The sequence below is a fragment of the Aegilops tauschii genome, chromosome 7, assembly GCF_002575655.3.
Source record: "Aegilops tauschii subsp. strangulata cultivar AL8/78 chromosome 7, Aet v6.0, whole genome shotgun sequence".
NCBI classification, from domain to species: Eukaryota; Viridiplantae; Streptophyta; class Magnoliopsida; order Poales; family Poaceae; genus Aegilops; species Aegilops tauschii.
The window spans coordinates 52,656,817-52,677,687 of NC_053041.3; the positions used below are offsets into that span (position 1 = coordinate 52,656,817).

Consider the following 20,871-nt stretch of genomic DNA (forward strand, 5'->3'; position numbering starts at 1 on the left):
TCGGGGTCACGACAACCGAAAAGGTTTGATAGCCGCCTTAACTTTTGGCCCTGGCGTTGCAACATGTACAATTGAATGAGACATGGAACGTAGCAACAAATGTTAAGTGCTAGTTTGAAGGAGATGTGAACCTTAATGAATGCTCGAAGTGCACCTTCCCCATCGCTTTTGCCAGCCAGGGTTGTTTCCAGAATAGTCTCGGTCTCATCAGCTGCTTTCTTGATCTGGGCACGCTATGAACAGAAATGGTATCAAAGTGTTAGGCAAGCGAAGATGTGAATAGTGCGAATGGAGAAGCAAAAAGGGCTAACCATAAAGTTCATCATTGGAGCTGAAGGGATCACTGAGTTGCCTTTCCTGACTAATGCTTTGTACTGGTGCTGGGCTACCTCATCAAAAACGGTGGGTTCTTCCAGAATCTCCTCAGCATACGCCGGCTGGCATACCTCCACGCGGGTACTTGCAAGAAACCATGTGAGATAGTTGTTGAACGCGATCGGGCAGTGCTCATGAAGCTGGGCTCGTTTTCCAGCCCTTGCTTGCTCCACACTAAGAGCGAACTGAACGACATACTTCCTGTGATGCTTGGCCCAATCCTTGATCTTCCGCTGCTTTTTACTATCCAACCTGCAAGTTAGAAACAGAATATTAGCATCATCGAAACCGTCGAGAAGCTGCTAAGTGCTCAAGGTTAATTATATCTTACGTGTGTAGCAACTTGTCCGTGTCCTCCCACTCCGGCGGGTGTGGCTGGAACAAACCAAACTGGCGGAACACCCGATGTGGCAGGTGAAGCTCAACCGCCCAGTTGCATATCAGTGGGCACCACATATGCCAGAGATCCCTATCCCTAGTGCACATCGGATTCAGCCTGAACTCTATAGGGTTACCAAAACTCTCTCCTTTTCCATACGGCTCCCATTCCACCTGCAAAATGGGATTGAATGCAAAATTGATATCGAGTTACGATACAAGCATGATAATCACTTATGCAATGGCGGTTCACCTGCTCAGGCGTGATCGCGTCCAGCTCGCTCTTGTACAACTTGTACATTACCGAGGGATCATCCGTCGTCTCATTTAACACATCCCACTTGTAAGCCCAAGTGGGGAGCCGTAGTGGGTCGTCTTTATCATCCCAATCCTCGTACTTCACGGTCTTCGGTCGTCCAACCGGCAAACGCTCCCAGCTCCATATGGAAAGTGCGAGCAGACAACCACCAATACCTCCAGTGTGCCTACAACAGGCTTCGTCCAACTGCACATAAAAGAGAACATGGTCAAATTTGCCGCAAGAGCGCATTGATAACGTATCAATTAAGTGAAAAGGAAACAACTTCATACCTGTCGATACAAGTAAGCCAGTGTCGCCGAACCCCAACTCCATTTGCTATCGAAGACGGTCAACGCCTTCAGCCACATCCATGGAGCATTCTTGCCTGTGCCATCAGCAAACATTGTCCTGGATATCACGTACCACATGTAGACACGAGCATATGTCTTCACCATGTCCTCATTAGCATCCTCAGGGCAAGTACTGAAGTTTGATGATATCTACGTGAAAGTAGCGCCCGCTGCGACTCTTTCCTTCTTCTTATCTTCTGCTTCTGGTTCCCGAGGCTCCGGAGGAATCATACCGATAAGGGCATGCATCTGCGCGCGCCACCCATCAGAATCGGTGTTCATACATAAAGGATTGCCATCGATAGGAAGACCGGTGATCATAGCAATATCCTGCAGCGTCACGGTCATCTCCCCGGTCCGAAGATGGAAAGTGTGTGTCTCCGGCCTCCAATGATCAATAAGCGCGGTGAGTGTTGCAGCATTGTTGGGTGGCGTCGACCGGCGGACCAACTGAATGAAAGGGAGAAGTCCTACCTCCCTTACATACGGTGTGTACCGCTCATCATAGCGCATCCATCCAAGGCTGATCCCGTGAGACCGAAGCTTCAGAGGTGCAAGCTCCTACAAACAAACAAATCATAACATTACATATGGGGCATTTGTGTTTGAAAAAAATACGAAATTCATAACACCGGCCACTTTCAGTATTACCCGCTGCTCCATCGACATAGCGTACGACCGGTGTTGTTTGTCCCAATGATCATCGAGAAGCCAAACCATCATATGATGGAACTTTTTCTTACTCGCATTATCCTTATTTTTTTTTTGATATTTCCTTGAAATGCTCCGATTGCTTTTGCCTCACAAATTCTGACCAATCATCTTTCAGTTTCTCATGTTGTCCATTGAAATCCGGAGTCTTGCCCTTGTTGACATAGTCACGGGTTAAATTTTTCTTGAAGTTCCGGAATGCTTCGCCCATCTTCTGAAGAGCGAACTCTTTAACTAGCCTCCTCCTCTCACGTCCAACCGGAACCTCGTTACCGAATTCATCGACTTTGTTGTATTCCGGAGGTAGAATGAAATGTTCCATAAGCTTTCTCCAGCAATCCTTTTTCGTTCTCTTGTCGACAAAACTGAAACCAAGACGTGCCTTCTTTGGCTCCTTCCATTCCTGGACGGTGATTGGGACGTTGTCTCTAACAACGACTCCGCATTGGTTGATAAACTTTGAGGTGTGCTGTAGGAGCTTGCCGGTTTCACTGACAAACTCAATGGCATATGTTTCTCCTGTTTTCATCGCCTTGGATTTGCCACGCTTTGTCGTACTCGATCCGGCCGAGGGCTAAAAAAAGAAAGAGAGTCGCGCGCGTTAATACATATGTATTCACATTTCAGTAAGTTTGTATCACGAGAGGCTCAATGTATATATATACCTCGCCGGAGGTGGTTGCTACTTGCAATTCGAGATCGTCGTTTGTTGACGGTTGACCTCCGTCGACAATGTCCGTTCCTTCACCTTCTTGATCATCGACAATGTCTGTTCCACCGTCAAGGTTCAGAAAAGAAGAGACTACATCCTCTTCTTGCTCATATTCTGAGCCCGGCACATAAGGAATCTCGTTGTTGATGATGCCCATTAAATAACGTTCAGCCTCCGGATCCCTAAGCGGCTCGGCTCTATCGTCCGCCATATGTCACTCCTGCATGTAGTAAAACTTCTTTAAGTATAAAGGAATTAAAAAATAAGATTAAGGGGACATAGAGGAGGAGGAATTAAAAAATAAGATTATTGAGCACTAATTTGCATAGAAGTTTTTGTTTAGCACTGCCAAGTATTTTGTTTTTCCTTTTCTTTTTTCTTTTCTTTTTCCTTTTCTTATTTTGTTTTTCCTTTTCTTCTTCCTTTTCTTCTTCCTTTTCTTCTTCCTTCTTCCTTTTCTTCTTCCTTTTCTTCTTCCTTTTCTTCTTCCTTCTTCCTTTTCTTCTTCCTTTTCTTTTTCCTTTTCTTCTTCCTTTTCTTCTTCCTTCTTCCTTTTCTTCTTCCTTTTCTTATTTTCTTTTTCCTTTTCTTATTCTATTTTTCCTTTTCTTATTTTCTTTTTCCTTTTCTTATTTTCTTTTTCCTTTTCTTATTTTCTTTTTCCTTTTCTTTTTCCTTTTCTTCTTCCTTTTCTTCTTCCTTTTCTTCTTCCTTCTTCCTTTTCTTCTTCCTTTTCTTCTTCCTTTTCTTATTTTCTTTTTCCTTTTCTTATTCTGTTTTTCCTTTTCTTATTTTCTTTTTCCTTTTCTTATTTTCTTTTCTTTTTTCTTTTCTTCTTCCTTTTGTTCTTCCTTTTCTTTGTTTGAGGACGGCGGCGGGAGGCAGGCGGGCGGCGGGAGGCAGGCGGCGGCAGGGGCAGGGGCAGCGGCGGGAGGTAGGCGGCGGCGGCAGGGGCAGGGGCAGCGGCGGGCGTTGGCGACGGCGAGGAGGAGCGGGCGGCGACGGGGCAGGGCGTCGGAGCTCACTGGGGCAGGGCGTCGGAGCTCACTGGGGCAGGGCGAGGTCGGGGAGGCGTTGACGACGGCGAGGTCGGGGAGGCGTTGGCGACGGCGAGGAGGAGCGGGCGGCGACGGGGCAGGGCGCGGCAACGGCGACAGCGACGAGGAGCAGCCTGGCGGCGTCGAAGCGTCGGGGGAGAATGTGGAAAAATCCTAAGTGCCACACTTATATAGGAAAAGCATTAGTCCCGGTTGAGGACGCCAACCGCGACTAAAGGTACCCTTTAGTCCCGGTTGGGGACACCAACCGCGACTAAAGGTACCCTTTAGTCGCGGTCCGCCTCCCCAACCGGGACTAAAGGGTATTTCGCGCCGCTTTCGTTCCCGCGCGGAAAGAGCCTTTAGTCGCGGTTCGTGTCACGAACCGCGACTAAAGGTCCTTTTTCATATACTTTTCAAAAAATAAAACTAATTCATTTTAAAATCTTAAAAATACAATTATATATCAAAAAATCAGAAAAATAAAACTAATTCATTTTAAAATCTTAAAAATACAAATAATATATAAAAAAATCAGAAAAATAAAACTAATTCATTTTAAAATCTTGAAAATACAAATAATATATCAAAAAAATCAGAAAAATAAAACTAATTCATTTTAAAATCTTAAAAATACAATTATATATCAAAAAAATCAGAAAAATAAAACTAATTCATTTTAAAATCTTAAAAATACAAATAATATATCAAAAAAATCAGAAAAATAAAACTAATTTATTTTAAAATCTTAAAAATACATATAATATATCAAAAAATTCAGTTCATCGATCCCTTGAAGGTTTGATACATCATTCAGTTCATCGACCAAATACAAATCATCCGGATTCGCCATCGTACGTTTTAATTCACATGATCCATTCAACAAAGTTTGGTACAATAAATTATTACACATCAATTCTTCCCTTGTGTCCTGCTTGCTTACGATTGTGCCGTATCCATGGAGCATCCTCATCATTTAACTTAATGCTTGGGTCAGTGTTCACTTTGAAGGGCGGAATTTCACCAAACATATTATAATCTTCTGACATGTCTGTCTTGTCCTCCACTCCCACGATGTTTCTTTTCCCTGAAAGAACAATGTGGCGCTTTGGATCATCGCATGATGTACTGATCGTTTTTTTATCTTTCCGTTTCCTCGGTTTGCTACTCATGTCCTTCAAATAAAAAACCTGAGCGACATCTTTGGCAAGGCCGAATGGTTCGTCAAGGTAACCAAGATTGTTGAAATCCACCATTGTCATTCCGTATTGCTCGTCCACCTTTACCCCACCTCCTGTTAGCTTGAACCATTTGCACCGGAACAAAGGGACCTTAAAGGAGGGTCCATAGTCAAGTTCCCATATCTCCTCTATGTAACCATAATATGTGACCTTTTGCCCATTCTCGGTTGCTGCATCAAAGCGGACACCACTGTTTTGGTTGGTGCTCTTTTTATCTTGGGCGATGGTGTAAAATGTATTCCCATTTATCTCGTACCCTTGGAAAATCGTTATAGTCGAAGATGGTTTCTTGGCCAACATGTACAACTGATCTCCAACATCATTGTCATTCATTAAATGTTTTCGCAACCAACTGCCGAAAGTCTCCATGTGGGCCTTTCTAATCCAGGATTCAGGCTTCCCCGGGTTGTCCGAGCGTAAAATATTCTTGTGTTGCTCGAAGAACGGAGCCACCAAGCTGGAATTTTGCAGAACTGTGTGGTGTGCTTCAGTCATAGAATGACCGTCCATACATATCGTTGATTTCCTTCCGATCGTGCCTTTTCCCTTAGTCTCCCCTCATGCCGCGATTGAGGAATACCAATCGGCTTAAGGTCAGGAACATAGTCAATACAGAACTCAATTACCTCCTCATTTCCATAGCCCTTGAGGATGCTTCCTTCTGGCCTAGCATGGTTACGAACATATTTCTTTAATACTCCCATGAACCTCTCAAAGGGGAACATATTGTGTAGAAATACAGGACCGAGAATGGAAATCTCTTCGACTAGGTGGAGCAGGAGGTGCGTCATAATATCGAAGAAGGATGGTGGGAACACCAACTCGAAACTGACAAGGCATTGGACCACATCGTTCTGTAACCGTGGTAGATCTTCTGGATTGATTACCTTCTGAGAGATTGCATTGAGGAATGCACATAGCTTCACAATGGCTACTCGAACATTTTCCAGTAGGAGCCCCCTCAAAGCAATCGGAAGCAATTGCGTCATAATCACGTGGCAGTCGTGAGACTTCAGGTTTTGGAACTTTTTCTCCGCCATGTTTATTATTCCCTTTATATTCGACGAGAAGCCAGACGGGACCTTCATACTGCTCAGGCATTCAAAAAAAATGACCTTCTCTTCTTTGGTAAGAGCGTAGCTGGCACGACCTTGAAACCATTCCGGATGCCGGTCATCTGGGTCTTTCAAAAGTTGCTGGTCCTGCCGTGCTTCCTTTGTATCATTTGTCTTCCCATACATGCCCAAGAAGCTTAGCAGGTTCACGCAAATATTCTTCGTAACATGCATCACGTCGATTGCAGAGCGGACATCTAGGACTTTCCAATATTCTAGCTCCCGAAATATAGATTTCTTCTTCCACATGGGTGCGTGCCCGTCAACTCCCCGCGGAACTGATTGTCCGCCAGGACCCTTTCCAAAGATGACTTTCAAATCCTTGACCATATCAAATATCTCAGCACCAGTACGTTCCGCAGGCTTCGGCCAGTGATCTGCCTTGCCGTTGAAATGCTTGCCTTTCTTTCTTACGTTATGATTTCGGGGAAGAAATCGACGATGACCCAGGTACACGTTCTTCTTACAATTAACCAAACGTACACTTTCAGTCTCATGTAAGCAGTGCGTGCATGCATTGTATCCCTTATTTGTCTATCCCGAAAGGTTACTGAGAGCAGGCCAATCGTTGATGGTTACAAAAAGCAACGCTCGTAGGTCAAATTCCTCTCCTTTGTGCTCATCCCAGACACGTACACCAGGTCTGGCCCACAACTGTAAAAGTTCATCAACTAATGGCCTTAGGTACACATCGATGTCGTTCCCGGGTTGCTTTGGACCTTGGATGAGCACTGGCATCATAATGAACTTCCGCTTCATGCACAACCAAGGAGGAAGGTTGTAGATGCATAGAGTCACGGGCCAGGTGCTATGGCTGGAGCTCTGCTCGCCAAAAGGATTCATGCCATCAGTACTTAGACCAAATCTTATGTTCCTTGCGTCAGCTGCAAAATCTTTGAACACTCTGTCGATCTTTCTCCATTGCGTTCCATCAGCGGTGTGTCTCAACTCCCCGTCAGACTTACGGTCCTCTTTGTGCCATCGCAACAACTTGGCATGCTTTTTGTTCCTGAACAGACGTTTCAACCGTGGTATTATAGGAGCATACCACATCACCTTGGCGGGAACCCTCTTCCTGGGTTTCTCGCCCTCAACATCGTCACCAGGGTCATCGCCTCTGATCTTATAACGCAATGCAGTGCATACAGGGCATTCATTCAAATTCTCGTATTCACCGCGGTAGAGGATGCAGTCGTTAATGCATGCATGTATCTTCAGAACCTCTAAACCTAGAGGGCAGACAACCTTCTTTGCTTCGTACGTACTGGCGGGCAACTCGTTATTCTTCGGAAACATATTCTTCAACATTTTCAGCAAATTTTCAAATGATGAGTCACCTACACCTTCCTGTGCCTTCCATTTTAGCAAATCCAGTGTGCAGCCCAGCTTTTTCAGACTATTATCGCATCCTGGATACAATGACTTTTTGTGATCCTCTAACATGCGATCCAAATTCTCCCTATCCTTGTCAGTTTCGCAGCGTCTCCGTGCATCAGCAATGGTCCGACCAAGATCATCAGCGGGCTCATCATGTGCCTCTTCTTCACCTTCACCTAACCCTTCCCCACCTTCAGCATCATCCTCCATGAAAGTATCACCGAAATGATCATGATAGTTGTCATCGATATCATCCCCTTCTTCATCTTCTTCCATTCTAACCCCTCTTTCTCCATGCTTGGTCCAACAATTATAGCTTCGCATGAAACCGTGCCGAAGCAGGTGCATGTGAACGTCTCTTGAGGAGGAGTAACCCTTCTGATTCTTACAGACAGCACATAGACAGATAATAAAACCTTGCTGCTTGTTCGCATTTGCCACTACGAGGAAATCTTTCAAACCCGTAGTGAACTCGCCGGAGAGTCGGGGACCGTACATCCATTGCCGATTCATCTGCATTATTATTATATAAAGTATATAATTAACCATCATGCATTTGTTAAACTAACTAGCTAGAAATAATACAAATTAAACAATGAACTACACACATGCATATTTTATCAATGACACATGAAAGGTTCAAGTTGCTAACCGCGATCGCGGAGGAAAAATAAATGAGAAAGCTCAAGTGTGGCTCGGACACTTCATATCATGTTTGTTTCAGGCTCTCGGGCATTTCATCGAACACCTTGTGTGCATAGGAGGAACCAAAAGCAAACCCACCACCCCCTTCTGAATATTGTGAAGTGAGCTGAGTGAAGTGAAGTGAGCTGAGTCCTATATATAGGGATGGGCCTTTAGTCCCGGTTGGCCTGGCCAACCGCGACTAAAGGCCTTCGGGGACCTTTAGTCCCGGTTGGCCAGACCAACCGGGACTAAAGCCCCTCCCGTCCGCCAGCTGTCGACCTAGCGCGCTGGGCCCAGATAGTTGGTCGCGGGTCTCCTCCCGAACCGCGACTAAAGACCCCTTTTGTCGCGGTTCGATTATTTTGGGGACTAACGGGGGCGTATGGAAGCCTCTTTTTCTACTAGTGCGAGCTTGGCGGCACCGGTGGTGGCCCTGAGGTGGAGCGACTCGGAGCGGGTGGCGACGGCGAGCACGAAGGTGAGCACGGGCGCGATGTTGGAGAAGGCGCTGACGAAGGTCGCCGTGGTGTAGCGCAGCCCCACGAAGACCATGTACTGCCTCATCGCCGCCCTGCCACCATGCAAGATCGTGTACACGAACAAGGAATGAAAAACGTTGAAGACGTGTATATGATGCAACCGTTGTTGATTTGATCAATGAAGGAAAAGAGTGTACCCGAGCGCGGCGCTGACGAAGAGGTAGGCGAAGATCTCGAGCGTCATCTTGGGCCTCGACTTGCTGATGGATGAAATGAGACCGATCAACACGAAGATGAGAGAAAGGCTACATATAACGTAGTACTATATTGCTTCATTCAATAGAAATGGATGGATGCCGTGTGGACTCACTCACCCCTCTGTGAAATGCGCGATGGGGCCGAGGAAGATGGCGGCGGCGAGCTGCTGCAGCGTGACGAGCACGAGCGGGTCGAGGCCGCCGGCCATGGCCACCTTGACCAGCGCCACCATCACCGCCGACAACACGTTGAGCAACAGCATCACCACGGTCGGCAACAACAACCCGCCGCTCCCCATATATCTCTCTCTATTCGTCTCGCGCTATACCACCACGTATTAGAGTACACCAAGTCACCAAGACGCACACGCACGCAGGCCGCTGGAACAGCAAGAAGAAGATATGTGCAAGCCTGGGTCGGTTGCCTTCGCTTGGGCTGCGCATGTGCGTTACACTTGTTGATCGGCAGGATAGGAAGAGGACGAACACAGCAGTTAGTATCTACTGGACGGATTCGGAAGAGATATAGAGCACGAGGCCAGAGCGAAGCAATGCAACAGTAATCAAGCAATGCAGGATAGGAAGGAGATCTTTCATTAATGGCAGCAGTAATCAAACAAGATCTTTTCTTTTCTTTTCTTTAGCGACTCTTAATTGTGTGTCCATGATGACCGAGATTGCGATCGATCCATCGAGAGAACGAACAGAAACTGAACATGGTATGATGCTCTCGGTTGCAGTTACATCTTCCCGTTTTGGTCCACACATTGCATTGCATGGTCTCCGGCTAGGGCTAGACGTACGTACTCGTAACGCATGTGGCATGGCCTTTCCACCTCATCTAATCTTGTAGTACTACCGGTCGGCATATGCGGCGCATGTGGTTATCTTTCTTTTCTGCAGCGCCTGTGGTTTCACATGATAGTACTATATTGTACTGTATCATACATTTTACATGACATGTCTACATTTTTAAAACTTTGGTTTATGGATGTTTTTAATTTACCGTATTATGACATAAGGCCATAGGAGACGAGGCAAACCGATGGTGGCGCCAGTAGGAGGCGGAGAAACCCTCATCCGCCTGGAAGTTCGCTCGGGGAGAAAATGTTTCGGGTCTCTCTCACTCTCTTCTTTATATCCCTTTCTATATTTCTCTCTTGACACCCCGAACTATGAGTCCCTTGTCATACTTTCTGATATACCCGAAAGTTACTTTATGACCACCAGTTACAAATGATATTTGGCAACCCCAAAGTAAATGTCTTGTATGGACACGAGGATACGTTAACACATGATATGGTAATAAACTAATAAACTAATTAATAATGATAACACAGTGACGATTGGATCTCGTAGTATTTCAGAAGTAGGGTCTGTCCAACACCATTGTTTTGCCAACAATGCGTTATCATTATTGTCAGCATCCTTGTTACTTTAACAATGTGCTATGGTCTCCCTTGCCGGTGGACAACGGTCGTCAGTGGCCTCGCGCGAATCTGCGCCGGCCTCCGTGGTGGGGCGACACAGGGGGTGTCCGGTGGGGAGGTTGGCTGGAGCCTGGAGGGATGGGAGGCGCCGACGTGGTCGGGCCACCCGTCACTGGCAAGCGATATGCTGGTCGTGGATGCGTCCGCTCCCCCCCCCCCCCCCCCCCCCACTTTCCTCGGCCGAGTGTGTGACGACACAGCTGCGGCGATGTTTGAGGCTGGCCATGGCAACTATAGCACAGAAATATAAACATTACGAACATGGAAATACAATAACACTTTATTATTGCCTCTATGCCATGTTTCATACTTTGGGATTGGTCTACGAAACACTATATTCACCTCCTACAACATCTTATAAGCATGAATCATGCATTTTAGCACAATTTTCGTGCCCTTTGATCAAGTCTGTAGATTTTCTCTTCATCCGAAACTGAAACCTGATTTAATAAACCCGTTGACATATTCTGGGAGGCTTTTCCTTCGGTTGATGAGTCGGGAGTGCTCTGTGTAGCACTATTAACCTCCTACAACAACTTCTATGTAAGAATCATGCAATTTTAGCATGTTTTTCATGCCCCTTTGATCCAGTATGTATTTCTCTCCGTCAGAAATTGAAACTTGCTTAAATAGACTCGCTGACATATTTCGGGAGGCTTTTGCTTCATTTCATGCTTCGGGAGTGCTTTGTGCAGCATTATCCACATTCGACAACAATTTATGTAGGAATCATGCCATTTTATCATGTCTTCATCAACGTCTTCATTTCTGCTGCATTGTGTTAGTGAGATTGATCTTTTCCATGCATCTTCGTCTGTCCCGCCACCACGAAAGGATCTGGACAACGGCTGTCCTCTACCGAGTCCCACTGTTCGCCGAGTGTGCTACTTGACAAGTTACTTGGCAAAGGCCATGTTACCGAGAACCCGTGAAAGATAACTTGGCAAAGACAGTTGTACTCGGCAAAAAATAATATTTTCGTAGTGAATTTTTTTTGTTTACAGCATGAGCATTTGATCTCGAGGTCAGAAGAACGCATTTAGCCCCCGTGTAAAGAAATAATAGGGTTAGCAAGGTTTAGGCCGAGGAGTTGTGATGGTTCCAAAGCTTGCCAATAGTTTTGGTGGTCGATTTGCGCGGTCTGCCGTGGTTGAGCCGCTCATGCTCTCGCCGAGAGCATCTCCAATAGGTGGTGCAAGTTTAAAACTAACAAAAATATACATCACTTAGGCTAAAAAAAGTAGCTCCAACAGATAATGTAGATGCAAAATTACATATGAGTTTACTCCAGATGTAAAATGCACCGCCAAGTCATACAAATATACATCACTTGGCCGCGCCAGATGTAAAATGCGGCCGCACCACGCAAAGCCCAACTGCCACCCACCCCTTCCCCCGACCCCAACCGCGAGAACGCCCTACCTCCCGTCGCTCCATGCCGCCTGCTCACCAGACCCCGATGCTGGAAGACCCAGCCTCCCCACTCCCACTGCCTCCGGATCCGCCGCCCCATGCCCCGAAATCGCACGAGTTCACCAATTTTTCACCGCTCCTCCGCGCGATTTGAAGCTTCTCCGTCGTCGCGTTGTCGCTCTCTTTGGAAGACACACATGCTCGGCCGTCGCCGCACCGTCTCTCGATTTGGAAGCTGCACGCTTCAACTCCGCCATGTTGGGGATCGTAGCAGAAATTAAAATTTTTCTACGCATCACCAAGATCAATCTATGGAGTCATCTAGCAACGAGAGAGAGGAGTGCATCTACATACCCTTATAGATCGCGAGCGGAAGCGTTCAAGTGAACGGGGTTGATGGAGTCGTACTCGCCGTGATCCAAATCACCGATGACCGAGCGCCGAACGGACGGCACCTCCGCGTTCAACACACGTACGGAGCAGCGACGTCTCCTCCTTGTTGATCCAGCAATGGGGAAGGAGAGGTTGATGGAGATCCAGCAGCACGACGGCGTGGTGGTGGAAGTAGCGGGGATCTCGGCAGGGCTTCGCCAAGCTCAGCGAGAGGGAGAGATGTCACGGGAGGGAGAGGGAGGCACCAGGGGCTGTGGTGCGGCTGCCCTCCCTCCCCCTTCATATATATAGGCCTCCTGGGGGTGCCGGCCCTAGGAGATCTGATCTCCAAGGGGGGCGGCGGCCAAGGGGTGGCTTCCCCCCCAAGCCAAGTGGGGGGCGCCCCCACCCCTAGGGTTTCCAACCCTAGGCGCAGGGGAGGCCCAAAGGGGGGGCGCACCAGCCCACCAGGGGCTGGTTCCCCTCCCACTTCAGCCCATGGGGCCCTCCGGGATAGGTGGCCCCACCCGGTGGACCCCCGGGACCCTTCCGTTGGTCCCGGTACAATACCGGTGACCCCCGAAACTTTCCCGGTGGCCGAAACTGGACTTCCTATATACAATTCTTCACCTCCGGACCATTCCGGAACTCCTCGTGACGTCCGGGATCTCATCCGAGACTCCGAACAACTTTCGGGTTACCGCATACTAATATCTCTACAACCCTAGCGTCACCGAACCTTAAGTGTGTAGACCCTACGGGTTCGGGAGACATGCAGACATGACCGAGACGACTCTCTGGTCAATAACCAATAGCGGGATCTGGATACCCATGTTGGCTCCCACATGTTCCACGATGATCTCATCGGATGAACCACGATGTCGAGGATTCAATCAATCCCGTATACAATTCCCTTTGTCAATCGGTACGTTACTTGCCCGAGATTCGATCGTCGGTATCCCAATACCTCGTTCAATCTCGTTACCAGGAAGTCACTTTACTCGTACCGTAAGCATGATCCCGTGACCAACCACTTGGTCACTTTGAGCTCATTATGATGATGCATTACCGAGTGGGCCCAGAGATACCTCTCCGTCATACGGAGTGACAAATCCCAGTCTCGGTCCGTGTCAACCCAACAGACACTTTCAGAGATACCTGTAGTGTACCTTTATAGTCACCCAGTTACGTTGTGACATTTGGTACACCCAAAGCACTCCTACGGCATCCGGGAGTTACACGATCTCATGGTCTAAGGAAATGATACTTGACATTGGAAAAGCTCTAGCAAACGAACTACACGATATTTGTGCTATGCTTAGGATTGGGTCTTGTCCATCACATCATTCTCCTAATGATGTGATCCCGTTATCAATGACATCCAATGTCCATAGTCAGGAAACCATGACTATCTGTTGATCAACGAGCTAGTCAACTAGAGGCTCACTAGGGACATGTTGTGGTCTATGTATTCACACATGTATTACGATTTCCGGATAACACAATTATAGCATGAACAATAGACAATTATCATGAACAAAGAAATATAATAATAACCATATTTCCAACACGCCATGCCTCTGAATAAGGTCTTTAAGAGCAAGACCGGCTTCTTCGGGGTGTGGGAGAAACCGTCCGGGAAGTTCGTGTCGAGTTCTAGTGTAACGGGTAACGCTACTGGCTCGGCACCTTCAAGTACCCGGAGGTGGCCGCACGTGCGTACGACATCGCCACTTGGTGTTTTGCTCTAGGGAGAGGTTTAGTCAACGGATCTGCTACATTCAGGTCCGTATGTACTTTACAAATATCTATGTCTCCGTTTTGAACATTTTCACGAATGGAGTTGAAGCGACGCTTGATATGCCTGGTCTTCCTGTGAAACCCTGGCTCCTTGGCAAGGGCAATAGCTCCAGTGTTGTCACAGAAGAGAGTCATCGGGCCCGACGCATTGGGAATCACCCCTAAGTCGGTAATGAACTCATTTATCCAGATTGCTTCTTGTGCTGCCTCTGAGGCCGCCATGTACTCCGCTTCACATGTAGATCCCGCCACGACGCTTTGCTTGCAACTGCACCAGCTTACTGCCCCACCATTCAAAATATACACATATCCGGCTTGTGACTTAGAGTCATCCAGATCTGTGTCGAAGCTAGCGTCGACGTAACCCTTTACGACGAGCTCTTCGTCACCTCCATATGCGAGAAACATATCCTTAGTCCTTTTCAGGTACTTCAGGATATTCTTGACCGCTGTCCAGTGTTCCATGCCGGGATTACTTTGGTACCTTCCTACCAAACTTACGGCAAGGTTTACATCAGGTCTGGTACACAGCATGTCATACATAATAGACCCTATGGCCGAGGCATAGGGGACGACACTCATCTTTTCTCTATCTTCTGCCGTGGTCGGGCATTGAGCCGTGCTCAATTGCACACATTGCAATACAGGCAAGAACCCTTTCTTGGACTGATCCATATTGAACTTCTTCAATATCTTGTAAAGGTACGTACTCTGTGAAAGACCAATGAGGCGTCTTGATCTATCTCTATAGATCTTGATGCCTAATATATAAGCAGCTTCTCCAAGGTCCTTCATTGAAAAATACTTATTCAAATAGGCCTTTATACTTTTCAAGAATTCTATATCATTTCCCATCAATAGTATGTCATCCACATATAATACGAGAAATGCTACAGAGCTCCGACTCACTTTCTTGTAAACACAGTCTTCTTCATAAGTCTGTGTAAACCCAAACGCTTTGATCATCTCATCAAATCGAATGTTCCAACTCCGAGATGCTTGCACCAACCCATAGATGGAGCGCTGGAGCTTGCATACCTTGTTAGCATTCTTAGGATCGACAAAACCTTCCGGCTGCATCATATACAATTCTTCCTTAAGAAAGCCGTTAAGGAATGCCATTTTGACGTCCATTTGCCATATCTCATAATCATAGAATGCGGCAATTGCTAACATGATTCGGACGGACTTCAGCTTCGCTACGGGTGAGAAAGTCTCATCGTAGTCAACCCCTTGAACTTGTCGATAACCCTTAGCGACAAGTCGAGCCTTATAGATGGTTACATTACCATCCGCGTATGTCTTCTTCTTAAAGATCCATTTATTTTCTATGGCTCGCCGATCATCGGGCAAGTCAGTCAAAGTCCATACTTCGTTTTCATACATGGATCCTATCTCGGATTTCATGGCTTCTAGCCATTTGTCGGAATCTGGGCCCGCCATTGCTTCTTCATAGTTCGAAGGTTCACCGTTGTCTAACAACATGATTTTCAGGACAGGGTTGCCGTACCACTCTGGCGCGGAACGTGTCCTTGTGGACCTACGAAGTTCAGTAGGAGCTTGATCCGAAGTACCTTGATCATCATCATTAACTTCCTCTCTAGTCGGTGCATGCACCATAGGAACATTTTCCTGAGCTGCGCTACTTTCCGGTTCAAGAGGTAGTACTTCATCAAGTTCCACTTTCCTCCCACTTACTTCCTTCGAGAGAAACTCTTTCTCCAGAAAGGACCCGTTCTTGGCAACAAAGATCTTGCCTTCGGATCTAAGGTAGAAGGTATACCCAATGGTTTCCTTAGGGTATCCTATGAAGACGCATTTTTCCGAATTGGGTTCGAGCTTTTCAGGTTGAAGTTTCTTGACATAAACATCGCATCCCCAAACTTTTAGAAACGACAGCTTAGGTTTCTTCCCAAACCATAATTCATACGGTGTCGTCTCAACGGATTTCGACGGAGCCCTATTTAAAGTGAATGCGGCAGTCTCTAAAGCATAGCCCCAAAATGAGAGCGGTAGATCGGTAAGAGACATCATAGATCGCACCATATTCAATAGAGTGCGATTACGACGTTCGGACACACCGTTTCGCTGAGGTGTTCCAGGCGGCGTGAGTTGTGAAACGATTCCACATTTCTTTAAGTGCGTACCAAATTCGTGACTTAAATATTCTCCCCCACGATCTGATCGTAAGAACTTTATCTTTCGGTCACGTTGATTCTCCACCTCATTCTGAAATTCCTTGAACTTTTCAAAGGTCTCAGACTTGTGTTTCATCAAGTAGACATACCCATATCTACTCAAGTCATCAGTGAGACTGAGAACATAACGATAGCCACCGCGACCCTCAACACTCATTGGACCGCACACATCAGTATGTATGATTTCCAATAAGTTGGTTGCTCGCTCCATTGTTCCGGAGAACGGAGTCTTGGTCATTTTGCCCATGAGGCATGGTTCGCATGTGTCAAATGATTCATAATCGAGAGACTCTAAAAGTCCATCAGCATGGAGCTTCTTCATGCGCTTGACACCAATGTGACCAAGGCGGCAGTGCCACAAGTATGTGGGACTATCGTTATCAACTTTACATCTTTTGGTATTCACACTATGAATATGTGTAACATCACGAACGAGATTCATTAAGAATAAACCATTGACCAGCGGGGCATGACCATAAAACATATCTCTCATATAAATAGAACAACCATTATTCTCGGATTTAAATAAGTAGCCATCTCGCATTAAACGAGATCCAGATACAATGTTCATGCTCAAAGATGGCACTAAATAATAATCATTGAGGTTTAAAACTAATCCCGTAGGTAAATGTAGAGGTAGCGTGCCGACGGCGATCACATCGACCTTGGAACCATTCCCGACGCGCATCGTCACCTCATCCTTCGCCAGTCTTCGCTTATTCTGCAGCTCCTGTTTTGAGTTACAAATATGAGCAACCGCACCGGTATCAAATACCCAGGAGCTACTACGAGTACCGGTAAGGAACACATCAATTACATGTATATCACATATACCTTTGGTGTTGCCGGCCTTCTTGTCCGCTAAGTATTTGGGGCAGTTCCGCTTCCAGTGACCACTTCCCTTGCAATAAAAGCACTCAGTCTCAGGCTTGGGTCCATTCTTTGGCTTCTTCCCGGCAACTGGCTTACCGGGCGCGGCAACTCCCTTGCCGTCCTTCTTGAAGTTCTTCTTACCCTTGCCTTTCTTGAACTTAGTGGTTTTATTCACCATCAACACTTGATGTTCCATTCTGATCTCCACCTCCGCTAATTTCAACATTGAATATACCTCAGGAATGGTCTTTTCCATCCCCTGCATATTGAAGTTCATCACAAAGCTCTTGTAGCTTGGTGGAAGCGACTGAAAGATTCTGTCAATGACCGCGTCATCCGGGAGATTAACTCCCAGCTGAGTCAAGCGGTTGTGTAACCTAGACATCTTGAGTATGTGCTCACTGACAGAACTGTTTTCCTCCATTTTACAACTGAAGAACTTGTCGGAGACTTCATATCTCTCGACCCGGGCATGAGCTTGGAAAACCATTTTTAGCTCTTCGAACATCTCAAATGCTCCGTGTTGCTCAAAACGCTTTTGGAGCCCCGGTTCTAAGCTGTAAAGCATGCCGCACTGAACGAGGGAGTAATCATCAGCACGTGATTGCCAAGCGTTCATAACGTCTTGGTTCTTTGGGATTGGTGCTTCACCTAGCGGTGCTTCTAGGACATAATCTTTCTTGGCAGCTATGAGGATGATCCTCGGGTTCCGGACCCAGTCCGTATAGTTGCTGCCATCATCTTTCAGCTTGGTTTTCTCTAGGAACGCGTTGAAGTTGAGGACAACGTGGGCCATTTGATCTACAAGACATATTGTAAAGATTTTAGACTAAGTTCATGATAATTAAGTTCATATAATCAAATTATTCAATGAACTCCCACTCAGATAGACATCCCTCTAGTCATCTAAGTGAAACATGATCCGAGTCAACTAGGCCGTGTCCGATCATCACGTGAGACGGACTAGTCAAGATCGGTGAACATCTCCATGTTGATCGTATCTTCTATACGACTCATGCTCGACCTTTCAGTCCTCCGTGTTCCGAGGCCATGTCTGTACATGCTAGGCTCGTCAAGTCAACCTAAGTGTATTGCGTGTGTAAATCTGGCTTACACCCGTTGTATTCGAACGTTAGAATCTATCACACCCGATCATCACGTGGTGCTTCGAAACAACGAACCTTCGCAACGGTGCACAGTTAGGGGGAACACTTTCTTGAAATTATTATGAGGGATCATCTTACTTACTACCGTCGATCTAAGCAAATAAGATGTAAAACATGATAAACATCACATGCAATCAAATAGTGACATGATATGGCCAATATCATTTTGCTCCTTTGATCTCCATCTTCGGGGCGCCATGATCATCTTCGTCACCGGCATGACACCATGATCTCCATCATCGTGTCTTCATGAAGTTGTCACGCCAACGATTACTTCTACTTCTATGGCTAACGTGTTTAGCAATAAAGTAAAGTAATTTACATGGCGTTATTCAATGACACGCAGGTCATACAAAAAATAAAGACAACTCCTATGGCTCCTGCCGGTTGTCATACTCATCGACATGCAAGTCGTGATTCCTATTACAAGAACATGATCAATCTCATACATCACATATATTTCATTCATCACATCCTTTTTGGCCATATCACATCACAAGGCATATGCTGCAAAAACAAGTTAGACGTCCTCTAATTGTTGTTGCATGTTTTTACGTGACTTCTATAGGTTTCTTAGCAAGAACGTTTCTTACCTACGCCAAAACCACAACGTGATATGCCAATTTCTATTTACCCTTCATAAGGACCCTTTTCATCGAATCCGTTCCGACTAAAGTGGGAGAGACAGACACCCGCTAGCCACCTTATGCAACTAGTGCATGTCAGTCGGTGGAACCTGTCTCACGTAAGCGTACGTGTAAGGTCGGTCCGGGCCGCTTCATCCCACGATGCCGCCGAAACAAGATAAGACTAGTAGTGGCAAGAAAATTGACAACATCTACGCCCACAACAAGTTTGTGTTCTACTCGTGCATAGAAACTACACATAGACCTAGCTCTGATACCACTGTTGGGGATCGTAGCAGAAATTAAAAAATTTCTACGCATCACCAAGATCAATCTATGGAGTCATCTAGCAACGAGAGAGAGGAGTGCATCTACATACCCTTGTAGATCGCGAGCGGAAGCGTTCAAGTGAACGGGGTTGATGGAGTCGTACTCGCCGTGATCCAAATCACCGATGACCGAGCACCGAACGGACGGCACCTCCGCGTTCAACACACGTACGGAGCAGCGATGTCTCCTCCTTCTTGATCCAGCAAGGGGGAAGGAGAGGTTGATGGAGATCCAGCAGCACGACGGCGTGGTGGTGGAAGTAGCGGGGATCTCGGCAGGGCTTCGCCAAGCTCAGCGAGAGGGAGAGATGTCACGGGAGGGAGAGGGAGGCGCCAGGGGCTGTGGTGCGGCTGCCCTCCCTCCCCCTTCCTATATATAGGCCTCCTGGGGGAGGCGCTGGCCCTAGGAGATCTGATCTCCAAGGGGGCGGCGGCCAAGGGGTGGCTTCCCTCCCAAGCCAAGTGGGGGGCGCCCCCACCCCTAGGGTTTCCAACCCTAGGCGCAGGGGAGGCCCAAAGGGGGGGCGCACCAGCCCCTGGTGGGCTGGTTCCCCTCCCACTTCAGCCCATGGGGCCCTCCGGGATAGGTGGCCCCACCCGGTGGACCCCCGGGACCCTTCCGGTGGTCCCGGTACAATACCGGTGACCCCCGAAACTTTCCCGGTGGCCGAAACTGGACTTCCTATATACAATTCTTCACCTCCGGACCATTTCGGAACTCCTCGTGACGTCCGGGATCTCATCCGGGACTCCGAACAACTTTTGGGTTACCGCATACTAATATCTCTACAACCCTAGCGTCACCGAACCTTAAGTGTGTAGACCCTACGGGTTCGGGAGACATGCAGACATGACCGAGACGACTCTCCGGTCAATAACCAACAGCGGGATCTGGATACCCATGTTGGCTCCCACATGTTCCACGATGATCTCATCGGATGAACCACGATGTCGAGGATTCAATCAATCCCGTATACAATTCCCTTTGTCAATCGGTACGTTACTTGGCCGAGATTCGATCGTCGGTATCCCAATACCTCGTTCAATCTCGTTACCGGCAAGTCACTTTACTCGTACCGTAATGCATGATCCCGTGACCAACCACTTGGTCACTTTGAGCTCATTATGATGATGCATTATCGAGTGGGCCCAGAGATACCTCTCCGTCATACGGAGTGACAAATCCCAGTCTCGATCCGTGTCAACCCAACAGACACTTTCAAAGATACCTGTAGTGTACCTTTATAGTCACCCAGTTACGTTGTGATGTTTGGTACACCCAAAGCACTCCTACGGCATCCGGGAGTTACACGATCTCATGGTCTAAGGAAATGATACTTGACATTGGAAAAGCTCTAGCAAACGAACTACACGATCTTCGTGCTATGCTTAGGATTGGGTCTTGTCCATCACATCATTCTCCTAATGATGTGATCCCGTTATCAATGACATCCAATGTCCATAGTTAGGAAACCATGACTATCTGTTGATCAACGAGCTAGTCAACTAGAGGCTCACTAGGGACATGTTGTGGTCTATGTATTCACACATGTATTACGATTTCCGGATAACACAATTATAGCA

The 20,871-nt window shown here is 47.0% G+C and overlaps 2 protein-coding genes across 2 annotated transcripts; both read right to left on the reverse strand.

The window, feature by feature from the left end:
• Positions 1 to 702: 702 nt before the first annotated feature.
• Positions 703 to 1,536, reverse strand: LOC141026786 (serine/threonine-protein phosphatase 7 long form homolog). Its single transcript, XM_073503639.1, has 3 exons — positions 1,345 to 1,536; positions 1,007 to 1,258; positions 703 to 927 (listed from the first exon to the last, which is right to left on the reverse strand). Exons 1-3 carry the CDS (start codon positions 1,507 to 1,509, stop codon positions 703 to 705), a joined length of 642 nt encoding a protein of 213 aa, XP_073359740.1. The 5' UTR covers positions 1,510 to 1,536.
• Positions 1,537 to 8,308: 6,772 nt separating this feature from the next.
• On the reverse strand, positions 8,309 to 9,391 carry LOC109780140 (WAT1-related protein At4g01440-like). The gene is made up of 3 exons (XM_040395575.3): positions 9,138 to 9,391; positions 8,961 to 9,023; positions 8,309 to 8,855 (listed from the first exon to the last, which is right to left on the reverse strand). Exons 1-3 carry the CDS (start codon positions 9,317 to 9,319, stop codon positions 8,654 to 8,656), a joined length of 447 nt encoding a protein of 148 aa, XP_040251509.2. The 5' UTR covers positions 9,320 to 9,391; the 3' UTR covers positions 8,309 to 8,653.
• Between the last annotated feature and the right edge of the window lie 11,480 nt (positions 9,392 to 20,871).